Below are 25,196 nucleotides of genomic sequence, written 5' to 3'. Positions count from 1 at the left end.
GAAGAGGAAGTTTTTTTGTCTGCTTATCCCTCAGAAAATATTGACTCTGAACAGCTCTCAGTCTGCAAATTTTAATAGTCAAGGGAGGGAAAGCCTGTTCATTTGTCACCCTCAAGAAATGCCACTGGCTGGGGGAAGCTCCTCGAGAGGCAAACCTTGCTATCATCCTGTGTCATGTGGAGCTTTGGGCAGGTGTCCTCCTCAGTGACAATACGAGGAGGGATACCTTTGGATACCTCTGGCACATCATCTCTCCTCCATTCAGGATTCTCAAAATGGAGGCTTGTTATTCTGCTGTTTTTCTTTTTTTTTTTTTTTTTTGAGTTCAGTTCTGTATCTTGTTTGCATTTCTTAGTGGTCTAAAAAGCAAAGCTTTCTGTTAGTAGAGAATTGATCTGTCAGGATCTTGCTTTCTTTCTTCCTTTATAAAAACCATGATTGCAGGCTCACTAATTATCTATGTTTATTACCGCTCTCTGTGTATTTTTGAGGAACTGATTGATCATAGCTCTTCCTGAGCATTTTAATAATGATATGAAAAAAGCTGCTAATGTGACGATCCTGAATTCCAAACAAGCAGTCACACAGCTCTGTACTGAAGCAGGTTTTGGGCAGGGCAGATTGGACTTTTATCAATGTGGTTAATCAAATCAATCAGGGACCAACCTCCGTGGCAATTAGCAGGACCCTCAGTCAGGGGTGTGGAGGATTTCACAACCTGGAACTTCACCTGTAGGATGTGCCCTTGGAAAGGGCACAGTGCTGGCAGTGGGTTGGGCATTTGTACATCACAACCTCTTGTATTGTGTTTGGAACTTGAGGTGTTGGGATGGAGGAAGGGTCAGTCCAAGCGCACAGCCCTCAGGAGGGTGAAGAACTAAAAAAGATGTGGTTAAAATATCTTACATCTTGGGAACACACAGACTTTGGTTTGTTTGAGTGAGTATCAGCTAATTCCTGATGAAAGGTGAACAAACAAGGACACAGGAAGGTACCTTCAGTGGGGAATCCCCCTGTAAAGCATCTCTGAAAAGTTCTGAAGGTGAGAAGGAGAATATCCACACACCACCTCTGCTTTGTTCACCCAGCAGTGTAATCTCCTTGGCGAGACAGCCCGGGGACAGCACACAGCTCTCATTTTCCTTCTTGTCTCCTGGAATTGCTCTCCCTCTGTCTTGTGGGGATGCAGCTGCTTTCATCACAGTCTGATAAGCAAGCCATAAGTGGCTTGAAATTCAGGTTATTCAGATAAGCATGCTAGGCTGTGACTATAGAAATTCCAGTAGGAAGGTGTTTCAGTTTGATCTGTGCTGGAAACTAATCCAAATTTAATCACAGATGCAGATACAATCTTCCATAATCCTGTGATGGTCTAGAATTGCAATGGAAGGGCTTTATATTTCAAGAATGCTTTTAAATATTTTTTTATACATCTGCTGTTCTAGAATAATTTCATCTTTCTATGGCCAAGTAAAACAAATATGTCAACTTGTGTACCTACAAAAGCAGAAGCTGTTGTTTTGCTGCTACACGTGTCCTTTACTAGTACAGCAGCTCAAATGTAAAAGTCCAAATAGTTTAGACTTTTAAAACTTCCAAATGCAGTTCAGGCATTTAGATCAGTGTCTGCTTTGCAGACTGCTCCCCAGACAAAATAATTAGGGAATTTTTCTGCTGTAACTGGGGGTGAAGCTGCTTCCTGGCCTTGGGATGGAGGAGACGTGGAAAGGCGACTGCGCCTTGCATTTCTCTTGATTTTATCTGTTGGATGTGAAGGAATCTTTCAGCATATAATCCTGAAAATATTGATCTTGCAGAGGAAGTCTGGGGCTGGAAGGGATCATCTGTCATCAGATTTGCTGTTGATGTGGCGTCGTGCAGCTGCATTTTCAGCTCCTGGGTCTTGCCTCCTCTTGCTGCAGGGAGGCTCAGGCTGGGGCTGGGTCTAGCTCATGGGCTCAAGTGGTTTAGGATCTTTTATTTTGCCTTGAATTGTGTTGCCTTTCAGCAGCATCACTGTTGTATGGCCCTCTGAGATGTGCCAGCACGAGGGAAATGCCGCTGAGGGAAGAGCTGCTGCTGGGTGCAGAGCACCCCCATAAACCAAGCCACTCCTTTAAATCTCCAAATGGAGACTAACAAATATCACTAACTCCCAGCTCGTTTTTATTAGCTGGACTGTTTTTTCTCCTTTGTAAGTGCCAATATCCGAACTTAAAACTGTGTTTGGTATATGAGAGAAATTCTCCAGCTGATCGTAGCCTATAAAATTAAAATACTGAAGCTCCCAGTGTTTGAGTTTATTGAGGTATAAATACTGGAACGTGGTGTACTGTGTGGTTCAGCTGCTTCCTTGTTCTATTTTTCTGAGTCTTTTTGCTTATTTTATTTCTCTGACACTCCATACAAAGGGTTTCCTGGGTCTGATTTTGTCCTGGCATTTTTCAGCAGTCTGGTTCTTAGCGGTATGGAATTAAACAAGGTGAATAACGTTTTCTGCTTACTGTTTGCATTTTAAAAGGCAAAATTTCTGTTTAAAAAAAAAAACACATTCCAGATGTCTCCAGGCAGTAGGACATGTATGTAGTATACAGTCTAATAAAACAACAAATACAGCAGAAGGATCAAAAAGTGGTGCATGTTAGCAAATGGTCTGAATTTAAACACCAGTCAACACCAGGACTTCATTTTAGGTGAGGGAAATTCACATGTGAAGTATTAAAATTTAACTTCATAAATACCTTTCCTCAGGAATGGGATGTTATGCGTTTCCAAGTCTTTAAAACTTCCTCTTTCAGTTAATTGTGATTAGATTTTCTAAAATGGAATAAACATAAAAGCATTAAAAAAATATGTAAACCGTGAAAGTTCAATGCAAAACAGATACAACCACAGCAAAGATATGAAAGCCAGACCCCTTGTTCCTCAAGTGCAAAATGGAGGGGAAATTCCTTCGCTGTGCACTCGCTTCCCCCACAGGAGCAGTTGTGGACTTGCCTCCCATTAGATAATTTCAGAACATGATCTGAAGAGCAATTAAATCAGCAGGAGGCTCCAGTGCTGAAAGGGGGGTTCTTTAGAGATGTCTGTTGCGGGAGGGAGGCTTGACTTGGGGAAGAAAATATCTTTGGCATTTGGATAATTTGGGACAAGCATCGCCCCTGGGGGAGATGGCGGGAGGTGGAGTTGCTATCCCTGGGGACTGCTAAGGAAAGGACAGACAAAATCTAGGCAAATATCTGCCAGGTGGATTTTTTTCAGGCAATGGACTAATTGACCCTTATTTCCAATGACCCCATGTTGATTTTTAAGGTAATGGTGTCAACATGTCAATCAAATGCTATTTACAGTAGCCCAGCGTTGCTGAAGAGGTGCAGAAACTGCTTATGTGGTACTTCTGGAAATTCAGTTTTATGATTCTGTCTTAGACCTTCACCTGTTTACTTAAACTCTTCTTGATCTTTGTCCATCATTGTCCATCATTTTCAGCCGGAAATTCACAGCAGTGTTCTCAAGCTGGTTTAATGCTTGTTTCCCATTCAGTCAGATGAAGATTTGACTGAATGTAATCCTCTAAAATCCCCTGAAATATGGAATGATGCCTGCTTAGCTTTGGGAAAAGTATCAGCAGGAGCTCACATCATTTTTCTGGGAGGTTGTCTGAGAAGATGCTTTGGAAAGTTTAGGTGAACACAAGGAAGAGCAAGGCACAATGTTTTCCCCCCTCCCTGGAAGTGTCCAAGGCCAGGCTGGATGAAGCTTGGAGCAACCTGGGGTAGTGGGAGGTGTCCCTGCCCATTGCCAGGGGTGTTGGAATGAGAGGAGCTTTAGGGTCCCATCCAGCCCAAACCATTCTTCGATTCTATGCTTGTATGGCAAGGGACACAGAAAATGTAGCACAAATTCCTCACTCTTCTAAAATTTTCTCTTTGAGCTCTCTGTGCTGTCCGTGGTTGAAAATGTAACGGTGACGGAGAATGTGTCTGTTTTCCTTTCATGTCAGTTGTACCTGCTTGTACCCCCAAGAACAAATAGGATTAAAGGCTTGATGCAAAAGGAAATGTTTGTAGAGCAAGTTTTTATAAAAGCCAAAGGTTTGACCAGCAGTTCCTACAGGCTCAGATGTGTTATCTAACCCGAATTCTTTCCTTATATTTTTCTCTTGGGCTCAATGAAAGGAGCCATGTCACAAATCACTCTAATTAACAAGAACTTCAGAAGCAGGGACTACAGAGGCAATGCCTGCAGGAACTTGGAAAAATACCATAAAATTCCACTTTTCTTTGCTGCCAAAATGAAGTAAACAACAACCCAGCCCGAGCGCCCTGGCTGCATTTTGCATGAGCCCTGCAGGAGAACCCGGCTCTGTCTGTGCTGGGCTCTCTTGTAATCCTTCCCCACCATGTCCCTTCCTTCTGCAGATGTGGATGAGTGTGAGGTGCTGAACGGAGGCTGCCAGCAGGGCTGTGCCAACACCCAGGGCTCCTTCCAGTGCCAGTGCCAGCCGGGATTTCGGCTCCACGCCGACGGGCGCACCTGCCTCGGTAAGGAACCCCTCTCATCCTCCCAACACTGCCTTTCTCTGACTGCAAAGCCTTCTAGACTCCTCCAATCTGAGTTTTCTTCCTCCCAACACTGCCTTTCTCTGACTGCAAAGCCTTCTAGACTCCTCCAATCTGAGTTTTCTTCCTCCCAACACTGCCTTTCTCTGACTGCAAAGCCTTCTAGACTCCTCCAAGCTGAGTTTTCACTAAATATCATTACCCATTCTGGTTCAAGCAGCCTGTGAGGATTCAGGTATTGTCAAACTTACTCTTTATTTTGTTTAGTTTCTTTTGGGTTTTTTTTTTTGGTTTTTTGGGTTTTTTTGGTGTCTCATGTTGGTGAAAATTCTTTTGCAGGAGGCATTAAGGAGCGTAGAGGGTCTTTGCTTCAAATGACTATTTTTTTAAATTCTGAGTGTTTTTTCTTTGTGGCACACCCCAGCACTGCCCTGGGACTTGGTGATTTTAGAGGTTGTGTCCAGGGTAAATGATTGTGATTTACAGGGTGGAGTCACCCCATGTGTGCTCCTGTCAATGAGAGCACCATGGAGCTCAGCCATGACACACGGCCTGTTTGTGTGGAGGGGATTAGCAGCTCTGCCATTAGAAATAAACCCTCTGTTGCTTGGGTTGGGCTCTAAAGCCTGAAACAGGGCACACCTGAGTTAATTCTGCATATTCTTAAAAACAATAACATAAAATACACATTCTTGTATTGCATTTAAATCAGTGCAAAAGTCAAATTTTTGAATTCTGCAGAAAGGTTTAAAATGTTCTTTCATCTGGGAAAAAGAAAAGGCCACCTTTTATTTAAATATTTAAACCTGATTTGAGGTAATATGGGAAGAACAATCAAGTACAGTCAGACCACATCTGCAGAATAAGTTCACTCACAGTTTGGGCATGGCCTCAGCTCCTGCACAAAGTCCCTTGGTTGTGCTTAACTTCAGCCAGAGATGTCATCAGTCATTCCTGGTATTACCACAGCAATACATTCACTGATGCAGCCAGGACCAGGAGGTACCAGTGCTCAGGCTGTGGGAATAATGGATTTTTTTTTATTTTAAAATTTACCTTTTTAGCTTTTTTGGATTTATCACATACAGAGATTTTCAGTGCTTTGGTAATTAATTGCAATTAAAAATGTGATGAAGTCTCAGTCTTTTCTTGATTATCTTAGTTGGTGAAGGAGTGGACAGGGAAACACTATAGTGAGAGGGAAAAAATCATGTAAAAACAGAGTGGTTTATAATTAACTAGAAGCAATTGTGGCTTTCTGTGTATTAAAAGAGAAATTAATCTCACTCAGATCAGATCTGACCAGGGAAGACCCAGAAGTGAAAGGTGTGTTGTTTGAGCTGCATTACTCCCTCTGAATTTGTGGTGGAGAGGGATTTTTATATGAAAAGGGGATTAAAGGGACTTTGGGGGGGGGAAAGAGAAAAAGAACTGTGTGATAAAAGCAAAAAGTAGATGTTAATGGCAATTAAATGAATTTACTTGTGTAATATGTAAAATTTTCTGTGGACACAAAATAGGTTTCCTCTTGCCTCACATAATCAGAAAGCTCAGTTTAGCTTTGTCCGAGCTGTGAGCAATACCAGAGAACAAGTTTTCATTTCATAAATGGGAATATTCTCAAGAAGTTATTCAAAGTACTTCACAGAGTGACCAGCTTTGTTTGCAATGTCTCAGAAATTACCAAGGAGAAACAAAAATAAATCCTAAAATGGAAGGCAGGAATTTCAGAGAGCTCTGCCATCATAATAATGGATGTACGAGATACTGAGGGAGGATATTGAGCCCTGTTCCAGCTGTTTAGACAAGACACCAAAACAAATGGATATAATAAGCTCCCATGCATTGGAGAACAAGACAGTTACTAATTGATGAGGACAGGGAGAAGCATTTCATATAAATCAGGAGTGCCTAGGATCAGGATTTGGGCTGTAGCTGCTTGCTGGGGATGGAGGGTTTGCCCCTTGTGCAGCACCAGGTTGTACATTCATCTTTCATCACTCATCTGATGAGAAGCAAACCACTAATGCCCCTCTCCTTTGACCCAGTGCAGCTAAGCAGAACACCCAGCATTTCAAACAGGCTTGGATTAGCAGTGGTATTTCTTCCGTGGATACTTCAGAGGATGTAAGGATCTCTCCTGCATGCTGAGAAAGAAAAGGGACCACATTCTGGCACTGAGCTGTTTATGGAAGGTGATTATCTCAGCTGCAGAAATAAGCAACAAGAGTCCCTCTAGACAGGCTTTTCAGAGGAGCCCAGCCCAGATTGCTGTTAGGTTCATTCTTTCCACGTCCTGCTTTTCTTTTTTGGCAACCCTGTGTTTGCGGGAACAAAAGTGCCAAAATCATTTGAGGGGAAGCAGATTTTGCAGCCTGGATGGCTTGGAAATCTCCCATACATAAGGAAGTGGATCTATCATCTTAAAAGATATTCAGCCTACATCTGAGGACTCAAAAACCTGGGATAAGATACTTCCTCATGTGATTCATGGAATATTACTGAGCTGCTGTCACAAGTTTTCCAGAGAATCTGGTCCTCCTGCCACCTCAGCACAGGGTGTTTGAGATCCTGACTTGTTTCTGGTGGTCCATCCCTCCACTGCCAGTATGAGCCTTAAAATACGTGGAGAGAGGAAATCTGCTTTTGCCATTCTTCCTGCTCTCATTGGAAACTTCTGCTCATACTTTAAGGCAGAGAGCTCTACTCATACTCTGCTCAGACCCAAAAATCTCCAGAGCGGGTTGCCTTGTTCAGTGGTGACCAGCGTGTGAGAGTAAACTACTTTATTACTGCATCCTTTGATGTTACCCAGTACTTCGTGCCATGATAAAATCACATCTCTTTCAACGCTCCTTTTCTTCCTTCAGCTTTTTGGTCCTACAAATTTTGCTCAGCATTGAATTAATTTATAAACACACGTGCCAGAGCAAATATTCGCTGCAACCCTGTCCAACTCTTTTGTTTGTTTTGTTTGTAATGCCTTGATTATGTTAATGCAATGAATTTGACTTCACTGGAGTTTAACCAGCTGGTATCTAAAAAGCTGAAACTCAGAAAGAAACGTGTTTATTGTAGTATCAGGCTGTGGGTTTGGACTGTTGTAGATTCATTGTCTTCAGTGGAATTTATTCCTGTTTGAACTCCTAGAAGAGAAAGCAGGGCACAGCCATTAGACCCTGATTCATTCCTGGTGCCAGCTGTTACCTTTGATGTCTGCTTTATGTGGAGAAGCTGTTGAGATGCAGGTTTTTTTAATGGAGATTTTAGCACACTAAGGCTCTTATATATTGAGAAAGTAACAAAGAAAATATCTCTACAACTCTATAATCTGTGTTTTCCAACATAAATATAAGCCCTGTATGGCTGAAGTTACATTTCTTGTCACTGCCAAGGTTGGATTTAAGGTGATGTAAAACACAGGTTGGAAGAGATTGCATGTTCTCACCCCATGGTTGCTATGCATGTATCTAACTATGGCTCCAGAGCCAGCTCTTTCTAAAGATATCACCTTTATTATAAAAGATAATGGGTTGAGAAACGTGTATTTCTTAACTGGTATCAGATCAGGGGCCTACAAGAGAGCTGGAGAGGGAGTTTTTACAAGGACATGTTGTGACAAACAAGGCAGAAGGGCTTTGAATTGCCAGAAAGCAGGGTTAGACTGGCTGTTAGGAAGGAATTGTTCCCTGTGAGGGTGAGGAGGCCCTGGCACAGAGAAACTGTGGCTGCCCCATCCCTGGAAGTGTCCAAGGCCAGGCTGGACTGGGCTTGGAGCAAGCTGAGACAGTGGAAGGTGCCCCTGCCATGGCAGGGGGTAGAATGAGATTATCTTTAGGATGAACCCAAACCATTCTGTGATCCTTGTTTTTCTCACCTGCCGTCTCCCACCACTGTCCCCCTTCCCAGATACCCTCTCTCTCTCTCGGCATCACCTGGCATCATCCCCAGCCTGTCTGAAATCCACATCAGGGCTGGGTTTCTACAAAATTCCAGGAGTAAATCTTTGAAAGTGAATGTCAGGCCATATTTCTGCCTGTGGAGGTGCTCATCCCTCCAGCCACAGCCCCTTAGTGACAGCTGGAGTCAGAGCCAGGAGGTGCCAAGTTTCTCTCTTTGCTCAGAGAGGTGCTGCTGGTGCCTGGCAGCCACGAGCACCATCCTGTCCTGTCCCTGGAGGCTCTTCTCCTCCAGTCTGGCACCTCCTCTCACGGGTCCAGCCTGGTGCCTCAGCAGCAGCCGTGACAAACCTGCCCTGGCTGCTGCAGAGCAACCCCTGGCTGCTGGCACAGCCCCACACCAGACTGGGACACATGGATTTCACACCTGTCCCCTCCTACCTTCAGATCCTCCCAAACCCTCATCATGACAGGTTGCTGCTTGTCTCCCCTTGCATCCAAATTGGCTCGTGCCCAGAAACAGAGGGAGAAAATGGCACTTTTAAAAGCCGACATGTATATTCTGTCACTTGGATTTAAGATGGTTTTCGTCTTCTGAAATATTTTCATCTTATTTGAATATTCTTGCTGAAAAACAGGTCTTTGGATACAAATGTGCAGGGAGCTGGAAGCTCAGAGTGTATGGGGTCTGCTGCCTCCTGTGCAGACAGGAGCTGCTTCCAGGTTCTGTCTGTGGCAGGGCAGAAGGCTCGTGGGCACAGGTGGAGATCAGAAGCCAGGGTCAGGTTTCTGGGCACTGAGGTGCCCCCTGCCTCCTGCTGTGTGTGCAGTCAGGAGAATGTAAAAATTTGCTTTTCTTTTCACCTTTTTAACACATACTTGACTGCACAAACTCAGTGTTTGCTAATTGGTGGCATAGGGTGAAACGAATCCTGTAGCAGGTTTTGCAGCTAACATTTACTAATGCCTGTTACAGATAAATGAAGAAATACAAATATTGCTAAAATGAATATAAAAAAATAAATTTCAGAGCTCTTTTCTGACTTAATTTGGTTCAGAGTTTGGTGCATTCCATGAAGGACCAAATAGTCTTTCCAGCTGCCCACAGAATCCCAGAATGGTTTGGGTTGCAAGGCACATTAAAGCTCATCCAGTCCCCAGATTGTTCCAAGCCCCATCCAACCTGGCCTTGGACCCTTCCAGGGATGGGGCAGCCACAGCTTCTCTGGGTACCCTGTGCCAGGGCCTCCCCACCCTCAGAGTCAAGAATTTCTTCCTAATATCTCATTTCAATCTCTCCATACTACATCCCTGCTGTGGAAGTCTCGCTGCAGCCACGCACACACACTTCCATCAGCACAGCACAATAGCAGAGTCAAACCATCGCTCTTATTTTTACATGCAGCCTGTGAATAGGTGTGGGTGTGTGTTAACATGTTTTGTCAGGAGGAGAAATGTTTCTCCAGAGGCCAGGAGTATGTGTTGAACAAAAAAGAATATTAATTTGCCGGGGTGAAAGAAGCAGCATCTTTAAAGATGTACAGAGGACCCTCTGTTCCTGTGGTTTGCTGTGTGATCTGCAGAGCTTGTGGCTTCTGTTATCTGAATTTTTTTATTTATGAGGCTGAGGAAATCAGCCTGAAAGACAATTACTATTTTTAATCAATGAAAGCAAGGAGAGAAAAAGATAATCAATGGGCAAGTGCCAGCAGGGCTGTTCTTTTTTCCCCTCCTTGCCTCGGTGGATTGGCAGTGCTTTGGTGCTGTCAGATCAAAGGGTGCTGTGCTTCAGTCAGCATTACAGCCCTTAGATCTCAGATCTCACCTGCCTCTCCCTGGAATCAGGATTTCACTGGCGTGGGACACTGTGTCAGGCAGGCTCTGTGAGCACCAGGGAGAGCAGTCACTCAGGGGAGGGGACAGGAGCATTTCTGAAAGCTGTTCATGAGGTTTGCCTGGTTTTGCTGTCATTTATGTATTTAAAATAGGAAATAAGTTCTCCCAGGTTGTTGATGTGCATTCCCTCCCTGCTTCCTTGGCTCCAGCTGTCAATTCCTGCAGCATTAACAACGGGGGCTGTGAGCAGGACTGTGTTCAGCTCAGTGAGGACCACTACACGTGCCAGTGCCAGCCAGGCTACCAGCTGCAGACAGATGCCAAATCCTGTGAAGGTGAGTCCTGTGAAGACACACAGTAAAGGCAATTTAAAGACCCCAGGATGGTGTTTTGGGTCACTGTGTTCATTCCTATTTCCCCCTGCGTGCCAAAAGCATCTTTGGGAATTGCTTATTGACAGGATTTTAAAATAACACATGTTTGAGGTGTGAAGTTCACTTTGAATCACAGCTTTGAACAAGATTTTGGCCTCCTAGATCCCTGGCTGTTCCTTGCACAATGATGGTGATGACATAGGTTAGGAACTTAATGGTGATTTAATTCTAACATTTTATTGCTCATCAAGTTGCATATAGAGTTGGCCTGCATTACATGTTTTATTCTACAAAAAGTCTTCTCTTTATCTCCTTTTGGCTTATCACAGGCTGATTCATTCATCCTCCCCTTCAGGCTTCTAAGCACTCTCTCAAGCAGAACAGCAATGCTACCTTTGGGTTTGATTGTTGCTTTTCTTTCCTTGTATATCTTAACATATTCATCAGTTTTGAAGGCAACCCCCCCCACTCCCCAACACAAGCACACACACACACCCTTGAACATGCCAGAGAAAGATAAGGCCAAATTTATGGATTTATTGAGCTGAAATTCCTGTCACAAAACCGTTTCCATATGGCTCCTCTTCTGCTCGGAGATTTTACACGCTGTGGATGAAGTGTAAGTAAATCCTGCTGTTCAGATGGCTCCCAGCTCCTGCTGGGTGCAGAGAACCCTTCCCCTTGGGTTTGGGCCTCCCCAGATCCTGCCCTCAGTGGGGGCTGCACCCCAGGGAGCACCCACAGCCTGGTGGCTGTTACTGTCACATTTTCTGAAAAATCCCTTCACCAGGATTTCTTCTCCTGGGAAGCTGAGAAGCCTCAAAGAAAAATGAAAACAATAATTATCTGATTGCTTCTCCCTGTTTTGCTGCTTTGAAGTGTGGTCTAGAGATTGTTTACCAGCAGGTGCATGTTTGATTAGTTTCATGTAAATTGTTTTTACTTAATAACCAATCACCATCAGCTGTGTTGGACTCTGAGGAGTCAGTCACGAGCTTTTCGTTAGTATCTTGTTAAGCCTTATGCTGTATCCTTTCTCTGTTCTTCAGTATAGTTTTAGTATAGCATTCTTCATATAATATATTATCATAAAATAAAAAATTAACCTTCTAAGAACGTAAAGTCAAATTCATCAATTCTTCCTTCGTCCTGGAGACCCAACAAATATGCCAGGTGGCCTCTCTGTCTCTTATGGGGTTGCCACGTTTTTTCCCTGAGATTATCAAAGAGCCAGAAAAGGGGAGCTTTAGGGAGAAGGTGGTGTCAGAGAGCTTCCTCTGCTCTTCTCCCTCCAAACATCTCAACGTGTGTTGAGGGTGGCTTTTATGGAGTGGTGGGACAGTGGTTAGGTCAGAGGGGTGTGAGCGATGCAAGGTGGGGTGGGAGTTCTCCTGGAGTGCTCACGGCACATTTCAAGCTCCCATGGACCACTTCATGCTCTGTCTCAGCTGGGACCCCTGAAGGGGGAGGTTTTGCCACCACTGTTCACCCCCTCACGTGGTGGGGCTGAAGAGAGTTAGCCACTCACCAAAGGCAGTGGTTTGTCACCAGCCTGTGGTTATTGAGCTCTGGGGAGGGGCAGGGTCAGCCTTGTCTGCAGGTGGGCACCCATTACCTGGGTGCCTGCTTACCCCAGGGTGTTTGAACTAAAATAAATAACTTCAGCCCTCCCCAGGGCAGCAGCTGAGTCTGGGGGAAGGAGGATCTGCCTTGCAAGCAGAGCTCAGATTGCAAAATGAAGACTGAGTAGGATGCTTCCCCCCCCCATAAATACCTGAGTGAATGAATGCCTGGGAGAGAAATGTGCTAGGTAAGCCCATGGACAAGATTTTTACAGGAACAGATGAGGGTGAAGTTGTCATGAATGCATCTGGGTTGTCAGTTCAGAGATATTCTAAGTAGAAGAGGTGGTAGGAGGTGAGTCTGGATGGTTTTTTATTTTCCAACCAAAGCTTGGCTGCTGGAGTCATGATTTGGATGGAGAAACCACAGTGTCATGAGTGTGTTTGCCACAGCAGGTGTAGGTGCTGTGCAAGTGTGGATTCATCCCTGTGGACTCCTTGGGAGTTAATACTGCACCCACAGCCCTGCAAAGCCTCAGAGAAACACTCAAGCCTGGCAGTTTTGCTCTTCACCACTTTATATTTTTTCCAGTGTGACGTCGTGGTTGCTGTGAACAAGGAAATTTATTTGATGAAGCCCAAACCTCTTTTCTTTAGGTGCTCTGGAGGTTGTGGCAGACAGGACTGGAGACCCTGTTGTATACAGCCCTGTCTGCCCCATCCCTGGCAGTGTTCCAGGCCAGGCTGGATGGGGCTTGGAGTAACCTGGGATAGTGGAGGGAGTCCCTGCCTATGGCAGGGGGTGAAGCTGGATGAGCTTTAAGGTCCCTTCCAACACAAACCATGTTGGGATTCTGTGTCCTCAGGCACCTGGGAAATGAAATCATGCCAGTAAATTTTTCACCATAGTGTTTAACAGCTTGGAGTAGAGCTTTGTAGGATGGATGTTATCTACTAAACTTATTAAATGAACCAGTAAGAGGCAAATGTGTGAAAAGAGAACACTAATGAGTTATTTTTGGCTTTTCCCAAAACCTGCTTCTAACAGGAACATGCATATCACTGGAAAGCAAGTCAATCACTGACTGCCTTATGTCCTGAAGATCTTTCCTTTACAAACTTACCTCATCCACGGACTTCCAAGGCTGCTACCTTCATTTGAATTACTATGTTTTACTAACATCCACCGTGTAATTTGTTGTTTGCCTGTTGTCATGTCACAGAGCGTTACAAGCTTTACTCCACGCTGTAATCATTCTCAAATTAAGGCTTTAGCTGCTCTGAAAACCTTCATAATATGCAGGTTTAACAGATGCTGTTTGATAGTGATTTCATTTAATTTACCCAAATAGAAAAGGAATCGGCAAATAACTCAATATTTCATATCAGCAAGGAGTGAGTTCTTGCTTGGAGCTAAATCCTTTGTAGACCGCAAATTGTCGAGCTGCAGAGCCAAGTTGTCAGCCTTGGAAGTGTCATGCACGATGAAGTGCTGCTGTTCCTTGGAAACCTATTTGCAACCTATCGTGTCAGAAGTCCAATTTCAGTTCTACATCCCTAACCATGCTTTTATTTTATTTTTTTAATTTTTTTTTTTGTTGTTGTTTGTTTAATACTGTCAAGTCAAACTCAGCCCTGCAGACTGGAACGTTTGTGTGTTGTGTGTTCCCGAGATGGCAGGAGGTTACGTGAGGCAGTTTGAGGATGTTCTGTGGCTGCTTCCTTCCTTTACCAAATGGTGGCACAAAATGCCACTTGGCTGCACAGAAAATGGGCAAAAAAAAAAGCCCTGCCCCATATTTAAATCCACGTGAAGTAGAGGATTTTCTCTCCTCTTCCCTCCTCCTGCGTAGCCAGTGGAAGAGCAGAGCAGCCAGGTCAGAGCAAAACTCCTTCAGCCCTTCCCAGGGTCCCTCAAACCCTGACTCCAGTGTAGTTGAACTGATGGTGACTTTCCTCTGGGTCTCTGAGAGAAGTTGGCTTGTACAGAGCAGGGCAAGTGAGGAATATTGGTCATTTGTCTCAAATCAGACAGTAATTAGTGAAATGCTAAAGCTGAATCAGGTCTGGAATTGAAGGGAAACAAGTATCCCTTTTTAGAAGTCTTATTCAAAGCTAAGCAGAACTGTAGAGGACACATTTTCAAGGTGTCCTCCAAATTTACCTGTGGAATGTTATTCACCAGAATTTTGGTGTCATTTTTGGAGTGCTCCAAAGCAAAACCTCAGCCTGGTGCAGAATGTCAGGACTTAACCCATGTCAGACCTGTCTGAACAGCCGTGGTGGGTCTGTTTTGGGGTGTGCCAAGTCTCTATTTGGGCAGTATGCTTCCAGCAGGTACATGTTCCAGTAATAAACCCATACAGCAGTGAAATCTTCGAGATGGAGGCTTCTGTAAGCACTTCATAAAAGTTTTTCTAAGTACTTGCCACTTAGGGCAGCTTATCCTTGAAAAGGTATGTTATTGTTCAAGAAGAGGAAAAAGCCTTGATGTACAACATGAATGGCATATGTTTATAGACTGAAAGATGTCTTTGGGGGCTCTTCAGTGTTTATTTCCTCTCAAGCCTTTTAAATATTCATTGTTTTGTGGTGAACTCCATCATTGTGTGTGTTTATGGATTCACACATACTGGAGTGCTAATTGCTGTTGTTTAGAGAACTCTTGAAATCTGTTCAGGTACAGCAAAATAACAATAAAATGTACTTTTTTGTCCTACTTCCAATGTAATACAAGCTCGGTTTCCTGCTGTTTAAAGCCTTGTTGCTGCTCTGTGAAAAATGTTGTCCAGCAACAAAAAGCATCCAGAAAAACAGCAGCTTTACTCACCAGATGCTGTCACATTTTTTCCCAGTCTAATCTCTTACAGCTACTTCGTCATTAGTTGTAACAATGGCAGGTAAGACCATTTTCAGGCAAAAAGTGACCTTTCAGTTGACAGTGTGCTCTAATTGGTTTCAGTGATAGACCCCTGCACAAGTGGGAATGGAGGATGCTCACAAATCTGTCAGAATGAGAGAGGAATTGCAAAATGCGAGTGTCATCCAGGGCATTCTCTTGCTGCAGACAAAAAGTCCTGTTTAGGTAAGAAACTCTGGACTCTTTCTTGTGAAGAACGTTATTAATCAGCGCTCTGCCTTGCTGAGCTGTGAGTGGAAAGGAATATATTAGACAAATATATGTGTGCATTTTGAAACAGCCTTTCTCTCTGTGATACTCACATCAGCCCGTAGTCTTGAAGGACTTTTTTAGTGATGAAAATTTCTCTGTGATCTCCTAAGTCATGCTTTCTAGCAACTGGATTTGGGAATGCTGTAGTGTTATTCTTGTAGGGTTCCTTTAAAATAATGTCCCAGATACAGCGCCTGGAAAATTGGTTCAAGTAAAACTCTGAACCAGGTCACTGAAAACCTATTTAGAATTCAAAGGGCTTTTTAGCTGGAGAACTGTTTCCATATTAATGGAGAAACTACTATGAAGGAAGAAATTATGATGTATAAGATTTCCAAAGAGAGGAGCTTAAAAAGTTGAATTCTAAAGTCCTGTATTTAGTCTGGGGTTGTCAAAAGAATCTGTAGCATTTCTGACCTGAAGTTTGGGGAAACTAGAGATCAAAACACCTGCTTTTCTCTTTCAGTGAAACTCTTGGAAGATAGTTTAGCAATTTTATGAAATAAAAAGCATTTAAGCAGTTAATGGTGCACAGATTCTTAACAGCCAAGTCAGGATCAGAGTGTGTATATATGTATGTGTATATATATATATATATATATGTGTGTGTGTGTGTGTGTATATATATATATATATATATATATATATATATATATATATATACACACCTAGACACTAATTTTGCACTCCTCTTTTGAAAACTTGGCCAAAATCTTGCCAATATGTAAATTATTGTCTCATATAAAAGGTGCTGGGTGCCTTTCAAAATATTTACATCCTACCCTGAGTATTTTACTCAGTTGCCTGTAAGCCCTTCTGTGAGTAGAGTGGCACATCTTAGTGATTCTCTCTTACTGGAATTACTCATGAGTAATTACTGAAAATAAAAGCTGTTTTCAAGTAATGTACTAATAATGAGTGGATGGAAACAACAGTGGGTTTAGCAGTAGGGTCAGCCTGTTGTTTGTTTTATCTCAGATACACATTGACATTTCTTTTGATTTATGTATAAACTGAATCACTGAGTTAACTTGCAGTGTTATATATTGGAACAAATTTTCTCCCCAGCCTCATGGCAACAATCTTTTGAATCATTAAGCAGCGTGTCTTACCATGGATATACAATTATTGGTTTTTTCTCCTAGAAGTTACTCAATGCCTTTTGCAAAATTCAAGCTGTTGTTTGACTCTCTGGAAACCGAGCTGGAAGGAGACAGAGGGCAGCTGAAGTGTCATACTTCAGCTATTAGCTGTAGGACAGGAAGAAACCTGGGCAGGATGGTGGCTGTGGTTCAACTTTTTATTTTTTCTGTTTAAAAAGAAGAAGAGAAAAGAATATTTACAGCCTTGGCCAGCGCAGTGTACTCGCAAACTGACAATTAGAGAAAAAGGAGGAATAACCCATTTTATTCTAAGCAGCAGCTGCTCCCATGGCTGCTTCAGAGAAGCTGTCATTTATCCTGAAATTTTCATGAGCCAGTGTGTGGTGTTTGCACTGCCTGAGGCCTCTCTTTGCAAGGAGCCTGATTTCATCCATCAAGCTCCTTGTGCTCAAGTGCAGGGGCCACGAGCACAGCACTGGGCACAGCACGTGTGGAGGGACAAAACTGTTAGGAAGTGTGGTTTGCTGGGATAAAAAGTGAAGAGCTGCACATCAGATTGCTCCCTGCCATCTTCAAGACACTGACCCAGCATTGGTGCAGTAAATAATCTGTATTTTGCCAGAAAGGTGTCAAAATGAGAAGGAACAAGAGATGCGTCAGGAATTTGCCTTGTGTGATACCAGTCTTTGCACAGAGGTCAGTGTTCTGTGCAGCTGTATTTAGTGTAAATTTTTGTGAGTTTGTTTGGTTTTTTTTAACCAATTAGAAGTTTTAACTAACTCCTTAAAAATACTTTTATGTTCCACTGAGCCTTTAGGAAGATGGACACCTTTGAGGACATTTAACTCCAGAGCACAGACCAGCAAGTGTGAAGCTGAGGAGCAGCCTGCTCGACAGGGGACTGGGGGAAGAAAAGCCTCCCCACTTAAGGCTCTGCAGCTTTTCCTTTCCACACGGGGCTGGTGGAGCTGCTGTGGTTGCAGCAGGTGCCTCCCCACTGCACTGCTGTAAAGCAGCTGCAGGATTCAGGGATGATCTGTCTCCATTGTCCCTGCTGAAACCCAACCACCACTTAATCCAGATCATTTGGCATTCAGAGAATAATCAGCTATTTCCTGTTCCCTTGATTTAACTATAATGGCTTGGAGGACATGGTGATAATTTCAGAGTTTTGGAAGTTTCTTCTGAGTTCTTCACACGAGGTCTTCTTTTGCCATTGCTCTTTTTACAGGAATAATAAATAAGTTGCTTTGGCTGATACTGCAAATATAGTGTTTGATACAGTAAATGTTCACACTGAGAAGCTCAAGGTCAATGGTGCTCAGAAAAAGATTGCTCTGGAGAGTGATGTGAGTACAATGTTCCTGGGCTCACCAGGGGCTGTCCTTTGTAGGCTGACCCCAGGATAATCCTCCCGGCAGATATTTGGAAACGCAGCCACGTCCATGTAGAGCAGCATTATTTTTTCATTTCAGTATCCAGCTGAACGACTTTCTCTGTGCTTGCAGACGTGGATGAGTGTGCAGAGGGCAGGGCCAGGTGTGCCCATCGCTGTGTGAACACCCCGGGCTCCTTCAGCTGTGCCTGCAGCCCCGGCTTCGAGCTGGGCGCGGACGGGCGGCGCTGCTACCGTAAGTGACCCTGCCCAGCCCTGCTCTTCCTCCTCTCTTCTCTGCTCCCTGCCAGGCCTCACTTCTGATTCTCTGGGATTAGCATCCCCAGCATAGTAAATGTGTGCAAAAGATCAAGCTTAATACTGTTTTCTTCCTCTGCTGCTGCTGCTGGGTTTGCAGGGTGACGCGTTCCTAAGCCTGTGTTCACAGACCTTAATTACTGCCTTTCAAAGAGCAAATAGCCCTGTTGGTTTATCTTCAGAGTCTGGTGAATTCTGCTGCAGAGCTACCAGAATGCTGCTGTTCTGTGAAATGTATTCATTCCTGCCCTCCTCCTCCTCCCAGCTTTCTTACAGACCTGATGCAAGAGAAAACCAACACGATGTTCTGCTCTTGTCTTTACCTGTCTGGGTTTGCTTATGTTTCTCCTGAGATTACTGACACTATTAAGAGGATGCTTTAAAAAAAAAAAAAAAGGCAACAAAAAAAGAAAGATTTGGGATGAAAAAATAGTTGAACAACTCAAACTTCCCAAGCTAAAGCGAGCCCTGTTGTCTTTCCTCACATGCTTACCTCTTGCCAGCGGGGTTTCTTAATCAACACAGCTTTTCTGGAGAGGGGGACTGACTCCCAGTGCTGGTAGCTGATAGGTGATCCCTGGCCTGCCCTTGAGGGCAAATTTAGATTAATAAAGGAGGTGATGTGGAAGAGTTGGGGTTATTATGGACCTAACATAAGCTCCCTGGAATGCAGACAAAAGCATGACCTGTTTTAGCAAAGAGGTGGGCAAAGATCTTTCAATCTAATAATACTGTGCAAGAGCTTTCAGCAGAGCTTCCTTAGGAAAATATGCTGCGTGCCAGAGAATGAGTGCTTTATTTAAGAATGTGTGTGTAAGAAATAGTTACTAAGAATGAAATCCAGTTTCAAGGCATTAACATACATTAAAAACAAAACCCAATTATGTGAGAGACATCCTGGAGAGTTATTTCATAGGTGATAGGGAGCTGTGAGTGGTGCAATGGCAGAGGAAATGTGATTAATATATAAATATGAAATCTTCTGTCTTAGGCATAAAAAAGAGGTTTAGACCACTTAGATTTCATTGTGCTTTTCTGATAATAATTTTTCTGGATGTTCAGCAGATCTCAGGGGATGGTGATTCTCTGTGCCTCATGTACAATATTGCAGAGCAAACAATAAAAATAAAAACATTCTGCATATATTTATGATCAGGATTATCCCAGTGTTTGAGCAATTTACAATCTTTGTTTATTCTTTCATTTCCCCAGTGTCTGGGGAAGAGCTGGTATTTCAGTTTTACTGATGAAGAGCTGGGACAAAGCAAATGATGAAGATTGTGTATGAAGCCAGATTCTGCATTTAATTGCTGGGTTTGCTAAATCCCAGCTTAACACACTGGACAGGAGACACGATTTCCTCTCCCTGGTGCATGTAATCACACTATGCATGAGATGTAGAGATATTTATTCCCTAATTTATACCCTCTTCCAGCTGGAATTACATTTCTTGTTGGCAAGCAGGTTGCTCCCTGGGAGCACAGAGAGGGGTAGGACCAGAGCCCACCAGCACAGATGTGTCTGGGGAAATTCTGTGCCAGATCTGATAGCCACCACTCTGAGCTGGGCTGTTTCTGGAAGTACAGTGGCTCCTTTAGGAAGGGTATTTCTCAGTTTCCCTACATAGCAGGAGAAATTATTTCTTCTCTAAATAGATCTGTAACAAAAGCTGGCTAATCCTTCATGAAAAACCTTGTAACTGACCCTATGGTTTCTTTGCATCCTGGAGAAATTATCTGATGAAGTAGCTGGTGGGAATGAGGTGGCCAGGTGTTCCCTTTTTCATGTGAGGGTTCCCACTGGAATGGCCAGGATGTTCTGAGGACTGTCCACTGCAGCCACACGAGGAGAGCATGGAAGTCTGTCAGGGCAGTGGCACTGTTCCACCCTGTCTTAGCTGTAGGGGACAAAGTGTCAGCAGAGGAGCTGCTGTGTCCCCCTGGAGGGGACATCCAAGAACTGGAGATTGTTTTGTATTGTGGTTGGGTGTCCATTTCAGGACTCTGCTGTGGAATTTCAATGCCTTTGTGTTTGGGGGATGTTTCTCTTTGCCATTGCCATGCAAAACTCAAAGGTGCTCTTTGGGAAGTGCATCATGCTGGGTTGGGGGGCAGCCCCTGGGCTCCTCAGATGCTTCTGTTCCTACTTTGGGGCAAACACTGTGTCCAAATAAAGCACAAACCTGAGGAAAGCTGGGAAGGCTCCTGTAGCAGGTGGCTGCTGAACACTGAACCATCTTCACATGGCTGAATTTGAGAGCATCCCCTGTTCTGACACAAACACCTGGAGCTCGGTGACTCCAAAGCCTGCTCTTCTGGGGAGGCCGTGTGAGCTGATTACACTCACTGCTCCGGCACTCATGGCCGCTGTTTTACATCCTTCGGGCTGGCTTTTTAACACCCTTCTGATGTATTTCCCTGCCAGGCATCGAGATGGAGATCGTGGACAGCTGCCGGGATGGGAACGGCGGCTGCTCGCACGGCTGCGAGCCCACGGCAGCGGGGCCGCGCTGCTCCTGCCCCCGCGGCCACCGCCTCGCCGGGGACGCCAAAACCTGCACAGGTAACCCGAGCTGGGGGCAGGCAGCAGCTGTGGAAGGGCCCGGGGAGTCTGCAGGAGAGCTGTCGCTCCGGGAAAGCCGTGCCTTCCCTCCTTCTGCAGGTGTTAATTAATTAACTCTGTCCTCTGGCAGCGCTGCTCCAGCATGCCTGGCCCTGGGAGCTGGGATGGGTCCCCAAGGAGGGCAGGGGGTGGCAGTGACACTGCTGCATGACCTGCTGTGTCTCGCCATGGGCAGCCCAAGCATCACAGAGCTGACTTGGTTTCCCTTCCCCTCTCAGCTGGTGGCTGGGAGCAGCAGCAAAGTGCTCCCGAGTGCTTCTTGCACAAACTGCACTTGGTGCTCCAGAGCCTGCTGTGTTTCCATCAGATTTGCTCAGGATTGAGGTTACACTGCTGCCTGTGAGAAGTCTCACTTTGTTGCTTTCACCTCCTTGAAATAAACCCAAACCCTAGATTTGGGTTTATTTCGAGACACAAGCTTAAAAATTCATTCATGTTTTAAGCAATTCTACTATGAGATTTTTTTTTTGTGTGTGTGTGTTTGTTTTATGTTTGTTTTTTGTTTATGGCTTTTGTCATGCAAAATGTATTTCATTCTGCTTTGGGCTTGCTGTCACTATGCCATTACAAGTTTTAAGAATAGCCAGGAAGAGAGGGGGAATGGAAAAAGGAACAGGCACCACAAAGCAATGTGGTGAGATAAGAGATGATGAGGAGAGGTAGAGAGTGGGAGCATTGATGAGTGTGAGAGGCATTACAGACAAAAGGAGTCTTGCAAGGAAAAAAAGCCAAGTGCAGGAGAGAGGAGGAGCAGGGGAAGAGGGAAGCACTGAGGGCTGCAAAGGCGGGTGATGATGGAGCTTAAAAAGCAAAACCAGGAGAAGTTTGGGAGGCAGATTTGGAGCCAGAGCCTCACAGGGCTGGGTGGGTTGCACAGTCTTGAATGTTCAGCTGACAGGAGGCAAAGCAGCCTCCTGCCCACATCCCAGCTCAGTGACCTGCTGCTGGGGATTTCAGAGGCAAGCAGATCCTCCAGACACAAAGGAAGGGGGAGAACACAGAGGAAGGCTGAAGACATGAAAAGTTGCTCTTAACAGCAAAAACCTCCTTTTTGTTGGATGCAGATTTTGCATTCCTGCACAAACAAGGGGCTGTTGCTGGAACCCAGAGTGAGGCGTCACCTGATGTACTGCAGAGGAGCTCAGCTTGTGACATTTCTGGAAAACACTGCCTTCAAATAACCTGCATTAATCATTTTCACACTGACCTCCTCACCTCGATTGATTAATTACATTTTCTTTCTCCTGTCCGTGTTTCCTCATAAAGTTGGTGCTCCTTCCAAGGTTAATTGAGACACTGACCTTTCCCATCTGCAGCTGCTCAGCCAGGCCACGTTCAGAAGCATTTTGCAGACTCAGCATTGACAAGGTGGCCCTTGGATGGCCACTGACCTGCTCAGCAGCCTGACAGCAGCCAGGAGCCTGCAGTGCACAGATAACAGCTCAGCTCTCCTATCTAATCACCAGAACAGTGGTGTCAATGATACCAATTTCTGAGCGGGCACAGAGCAGGAGGAGGCAACAGGAAATCAGTTACCAGAAACTGCATTTGGACCTTCCAGGCTGCTGCTGTCCAGCAAGGGCCTGGTTGAATCAGACCATAGGTAGTTTGCATTGAGTAAGGTCGAATGTAAAGAAGTCTAAATGGTCAAATGTAGGTAGGTTACTGTTAAACAGAATGTTTTTGAGGGCTGGTGAGCCCTTACTGTTGTCTCTTTTCATAGAACTATTGAATATTTTGAGTTGGAATGGACACACAAGGATCACTGAGTCCCACCCCTGGCTCTGCACAGATACCCCAACAATCCCACCCTGTACATCCCTGGAAGCATTGTCCAAACCTCCTGGAGCTCTGGCAGCCTCAAGGCTGTGCCCATTCCCTGGGGAGCCTGGGCAGTGCCCAGAACCCTCTGGGGGAAGAACTTTTCTGACATCCAACCTAAAACTCCCTGACACAGCTCCAGCCATTCCCTTGGGTCCTGTCCTTGATCACCAGCAAGACCAGATGATATTTTGTAAATCCCCTCATGGCAGCTCAGACTTGTAGAGGAGATGCCTCTCCCAGGATGTTGAGGCTTGGCTGCCATGGGGGAAGGTAGAAGGCAGCTGCTGTCAGGATTCAGGGTTCAGTGTTTATGTGCTCGAAGGAAGGTGTAAAGCAGCAAGTGCTGCAGCACAAAAACTCTCAGCAGAGCTGTGGCGGCAGCTGGGGGTGTCTCAAGGGCTGAACGTGCTGCCTCTTCTTGCAGATGTGGACGAGTGTGAGACTGGGGAGTCCTGCTGCTCCCAGTTCTGCATCAACTACGCGGGGGGCTACGAGTGCGCCTGCAAGGCGGGGTTCCAGCTCAGCGCCGACGGCTGCTCCTGTGATGGTGAGCACTGAGAGAGTGGGCTGGGCTGGGCTGGGCTGGGCTGTAAGGCACCTAAAGGTCATCTCATTCCACCCCTGCTCTAGGCAGGGACACCTCCCACTAGACCAGGCTGTAGCGGATATTCCCCCGGTGAAGGGAGAGAAACAATGCATCTGACTCCATCTTATCAGAAAGCTAATTAATTACTTTGTTGTACTATATTATTCTATGCTATATTACATTATATTACATTACATCTAAACTGAATCTGCCAAGCACTCAACTGCACAGCATCTCGTGGCTGTCAGCCGACAGTCCCCACACACACACTTGGCCCTGATGGGCCAAGGAAACAAAACGCCATCACTTTGGGTAAACAATCTCCATATTGCATTCTGCTTTGGCAAAACACGGGCACAGCAAATAAAATAAGAATTGTTTTTTCTTTCTCTGAGGTTCAGAGAATGTGAAACACAGAAATATTCTTGGGAAGAATTGTGCCTTGCTTTTCTCTGTGAAGAGAAATGTGGTGATACCAGCCTGCTCCAAGCCCTATCCAACCTGACCTGGAACACATCCAGGGATGTGGCAGCCACAGCTTCTCTCGGCAGCCAGGGCCTCACCACCCTCACAGGGAAGAATTCCCTCCCAATATCCAGTCTAAACCTTCCCTGTGTTAGTCTAAAGCCATTCCCACTTATCCTGCACCATTCCATGCCCTTGCCAAAAGCTTTTTGGTACCAGTGGCTCGGTGTAACTAATCACAGCCCAGGGTAGAAGAAATGCTGTCAAAGCCCTTTGCAGGGCTTTGTGGGCACTGCCCTAATGAGAGTCACTGACCTTATGCCAGCTTTGCTGATAAGGTTTTACAAATGTGTAATTTCCTCTTTGTGAGGCTGGAACGCAGGAATAACCCAGCATCCAGCATGGGGAAGTGGGGATGTGGGAGAGGAGCCAGCAGAGAGAAACTTCCCCTCTGCTCTCCATGGACACTGTATACTGATGTGTGTTAAAACACTCCTTCCACAAAAAAAAGAGCCCTCAAAATAACTGAAGGATCAACTGAGCTTAACAGCTTAAAGCATCTGTTTTCACTCGAGACAAAAACATCAGTGAAATGATCTGCTCCCTGTTGCCCTGAAATGTTTGCATACCTCCAATACCAGAGAGAAATGGAGAGCCCCAAAACACATAAGAAAAATTGTGTTTTCTTATGTATAGAATAATTTGTCAGATGCAGCTGGGCACAGCATGGGCTCTCCAAGCAGAAGTACTTGTTCCTAATCACCATTTATGTCTGGATTGTCTAGATGTGGATGAATGTCGTCTGGAGAATGGCAACTGTGACCATTTCTGTGTGAATTCCCTGGGGTCCTACGAGTGTGCCTGTAAGGAGGGTTACAGGCTTGGGGATAGCAGATGGGCCTGCGTGGGTGAGTTCTTCTCAAAACTTGAGGGCCATTAAGCACTTCCCACTGATTTAAAAAGTGATTTTTGAAGCGGGGATTTTCACAGATCCTGGGATTTTGGGAGCCCAATTTGAGCCATCTCTGAACGTGGCCAGGGTAGGGCTACGTGCAGTGTGTGGATCCAAGTTCATCCTCCAGTAATGGCTTTTGCCAAAGATTAATGGCAGATGAACACTTAAATCCCCTGGACACGTTTGAAAACCTAAAGCTCCTGGTTTAGAAATAAATACTATTTTGACACTTTTCTTGCACTATTTCATGAAGTTTAACATCCTGTGGGGAAAAAATAAAAGGTAGCCAGATTCTTCTTTGATCAACCATGGCAACTTTTCCATTAATCAGTGACGCTATTCTGGATTTCTGCCAGTGTAACCAGTCCAGAGTTTAGCAGAGCAACTCCGTTTTATAACCAAGTTTAGCAACTGCTAAACCTTAAGCCAGAGTTGGATATTCTAACCAACACCAAAAAGGAAGCCAACTGATTTCCCGTCATTTTAAGGCCCAGGTTTTAATGTTTCTGAAAATAAATTGCACAACCGGCCTCACTTTCTATT

At 44.8% G+C, this 25,196-nt stretch overlaps 1 protein-coding gene across 5 annotated transcripts in view; it reads left to right on the top strand.

Moving 5' to 3' along the window:
* Positions 1–25,196, top strand: part of LOC119704495 (multiple epidermal growth factor-like domains protein 6) — a 191,808-nt gene that overhangs the window by 116,571 nt on the left and 50,041 nt on the right. For 4 of the 5 annotated variants that reach the window (XR_005257979.1, XM_038145846.1, XM_038145848.1 and 1 more), the window contains exons 6-12: positions 4,422–4,544; positions 10,507–10,632; positions 15,196–15,318; positions 18,017–18,139; positions 20,626–20,763; positions 23,072–23,194; positions 24,484–24,606. Coding sequence is in view for 4 of the 5 variants with exons in the window: in XM_038145846.1 (XP_038001774.1) it covers positions 4,422–4,544; positions 10,507–10,632; positions 15,196–15,318; positions 18,017–18,139; positions 20,626–20,763; positions 23,072–23,194; positions 24,484–24,606 (879 nt within the window). In the remaining variant the exon portion in view is untranslated. The remainder of the gene's footprint in view (positions 1–4,421; positions 4,545–10,506; positions 10,633–15,195; positions 15,319–18,016; positions 18,140–20,625; positions 20,764–23,071; positions 23,195–24,483; positions 24,607–25,196) is intronic. The other variant, XM_038145847.1, reaches the window with a different exon arrangement.

The sequence above is a fragment of the Motacilla alba genome, chromosome 9 (genome assembly GCF_015832195.1).
Source record: "Motacilla alba alba isolate MOTALB_02 chromosome 9, Motacilla_alba_V1.0_pri, whole genome shotgun sequence".
In the NCBI taxonomy this organism is placed as follows: Eukaryota; Metazoa; Chordata; class Aves; order Passeriformes; family Motacillidae; genus Motacilla; species Motacilla alba.
Note: the sequence above shows the minus strand (reverse complement) of the source record. Positions and strands in the feature narration are given on the sequence as shown.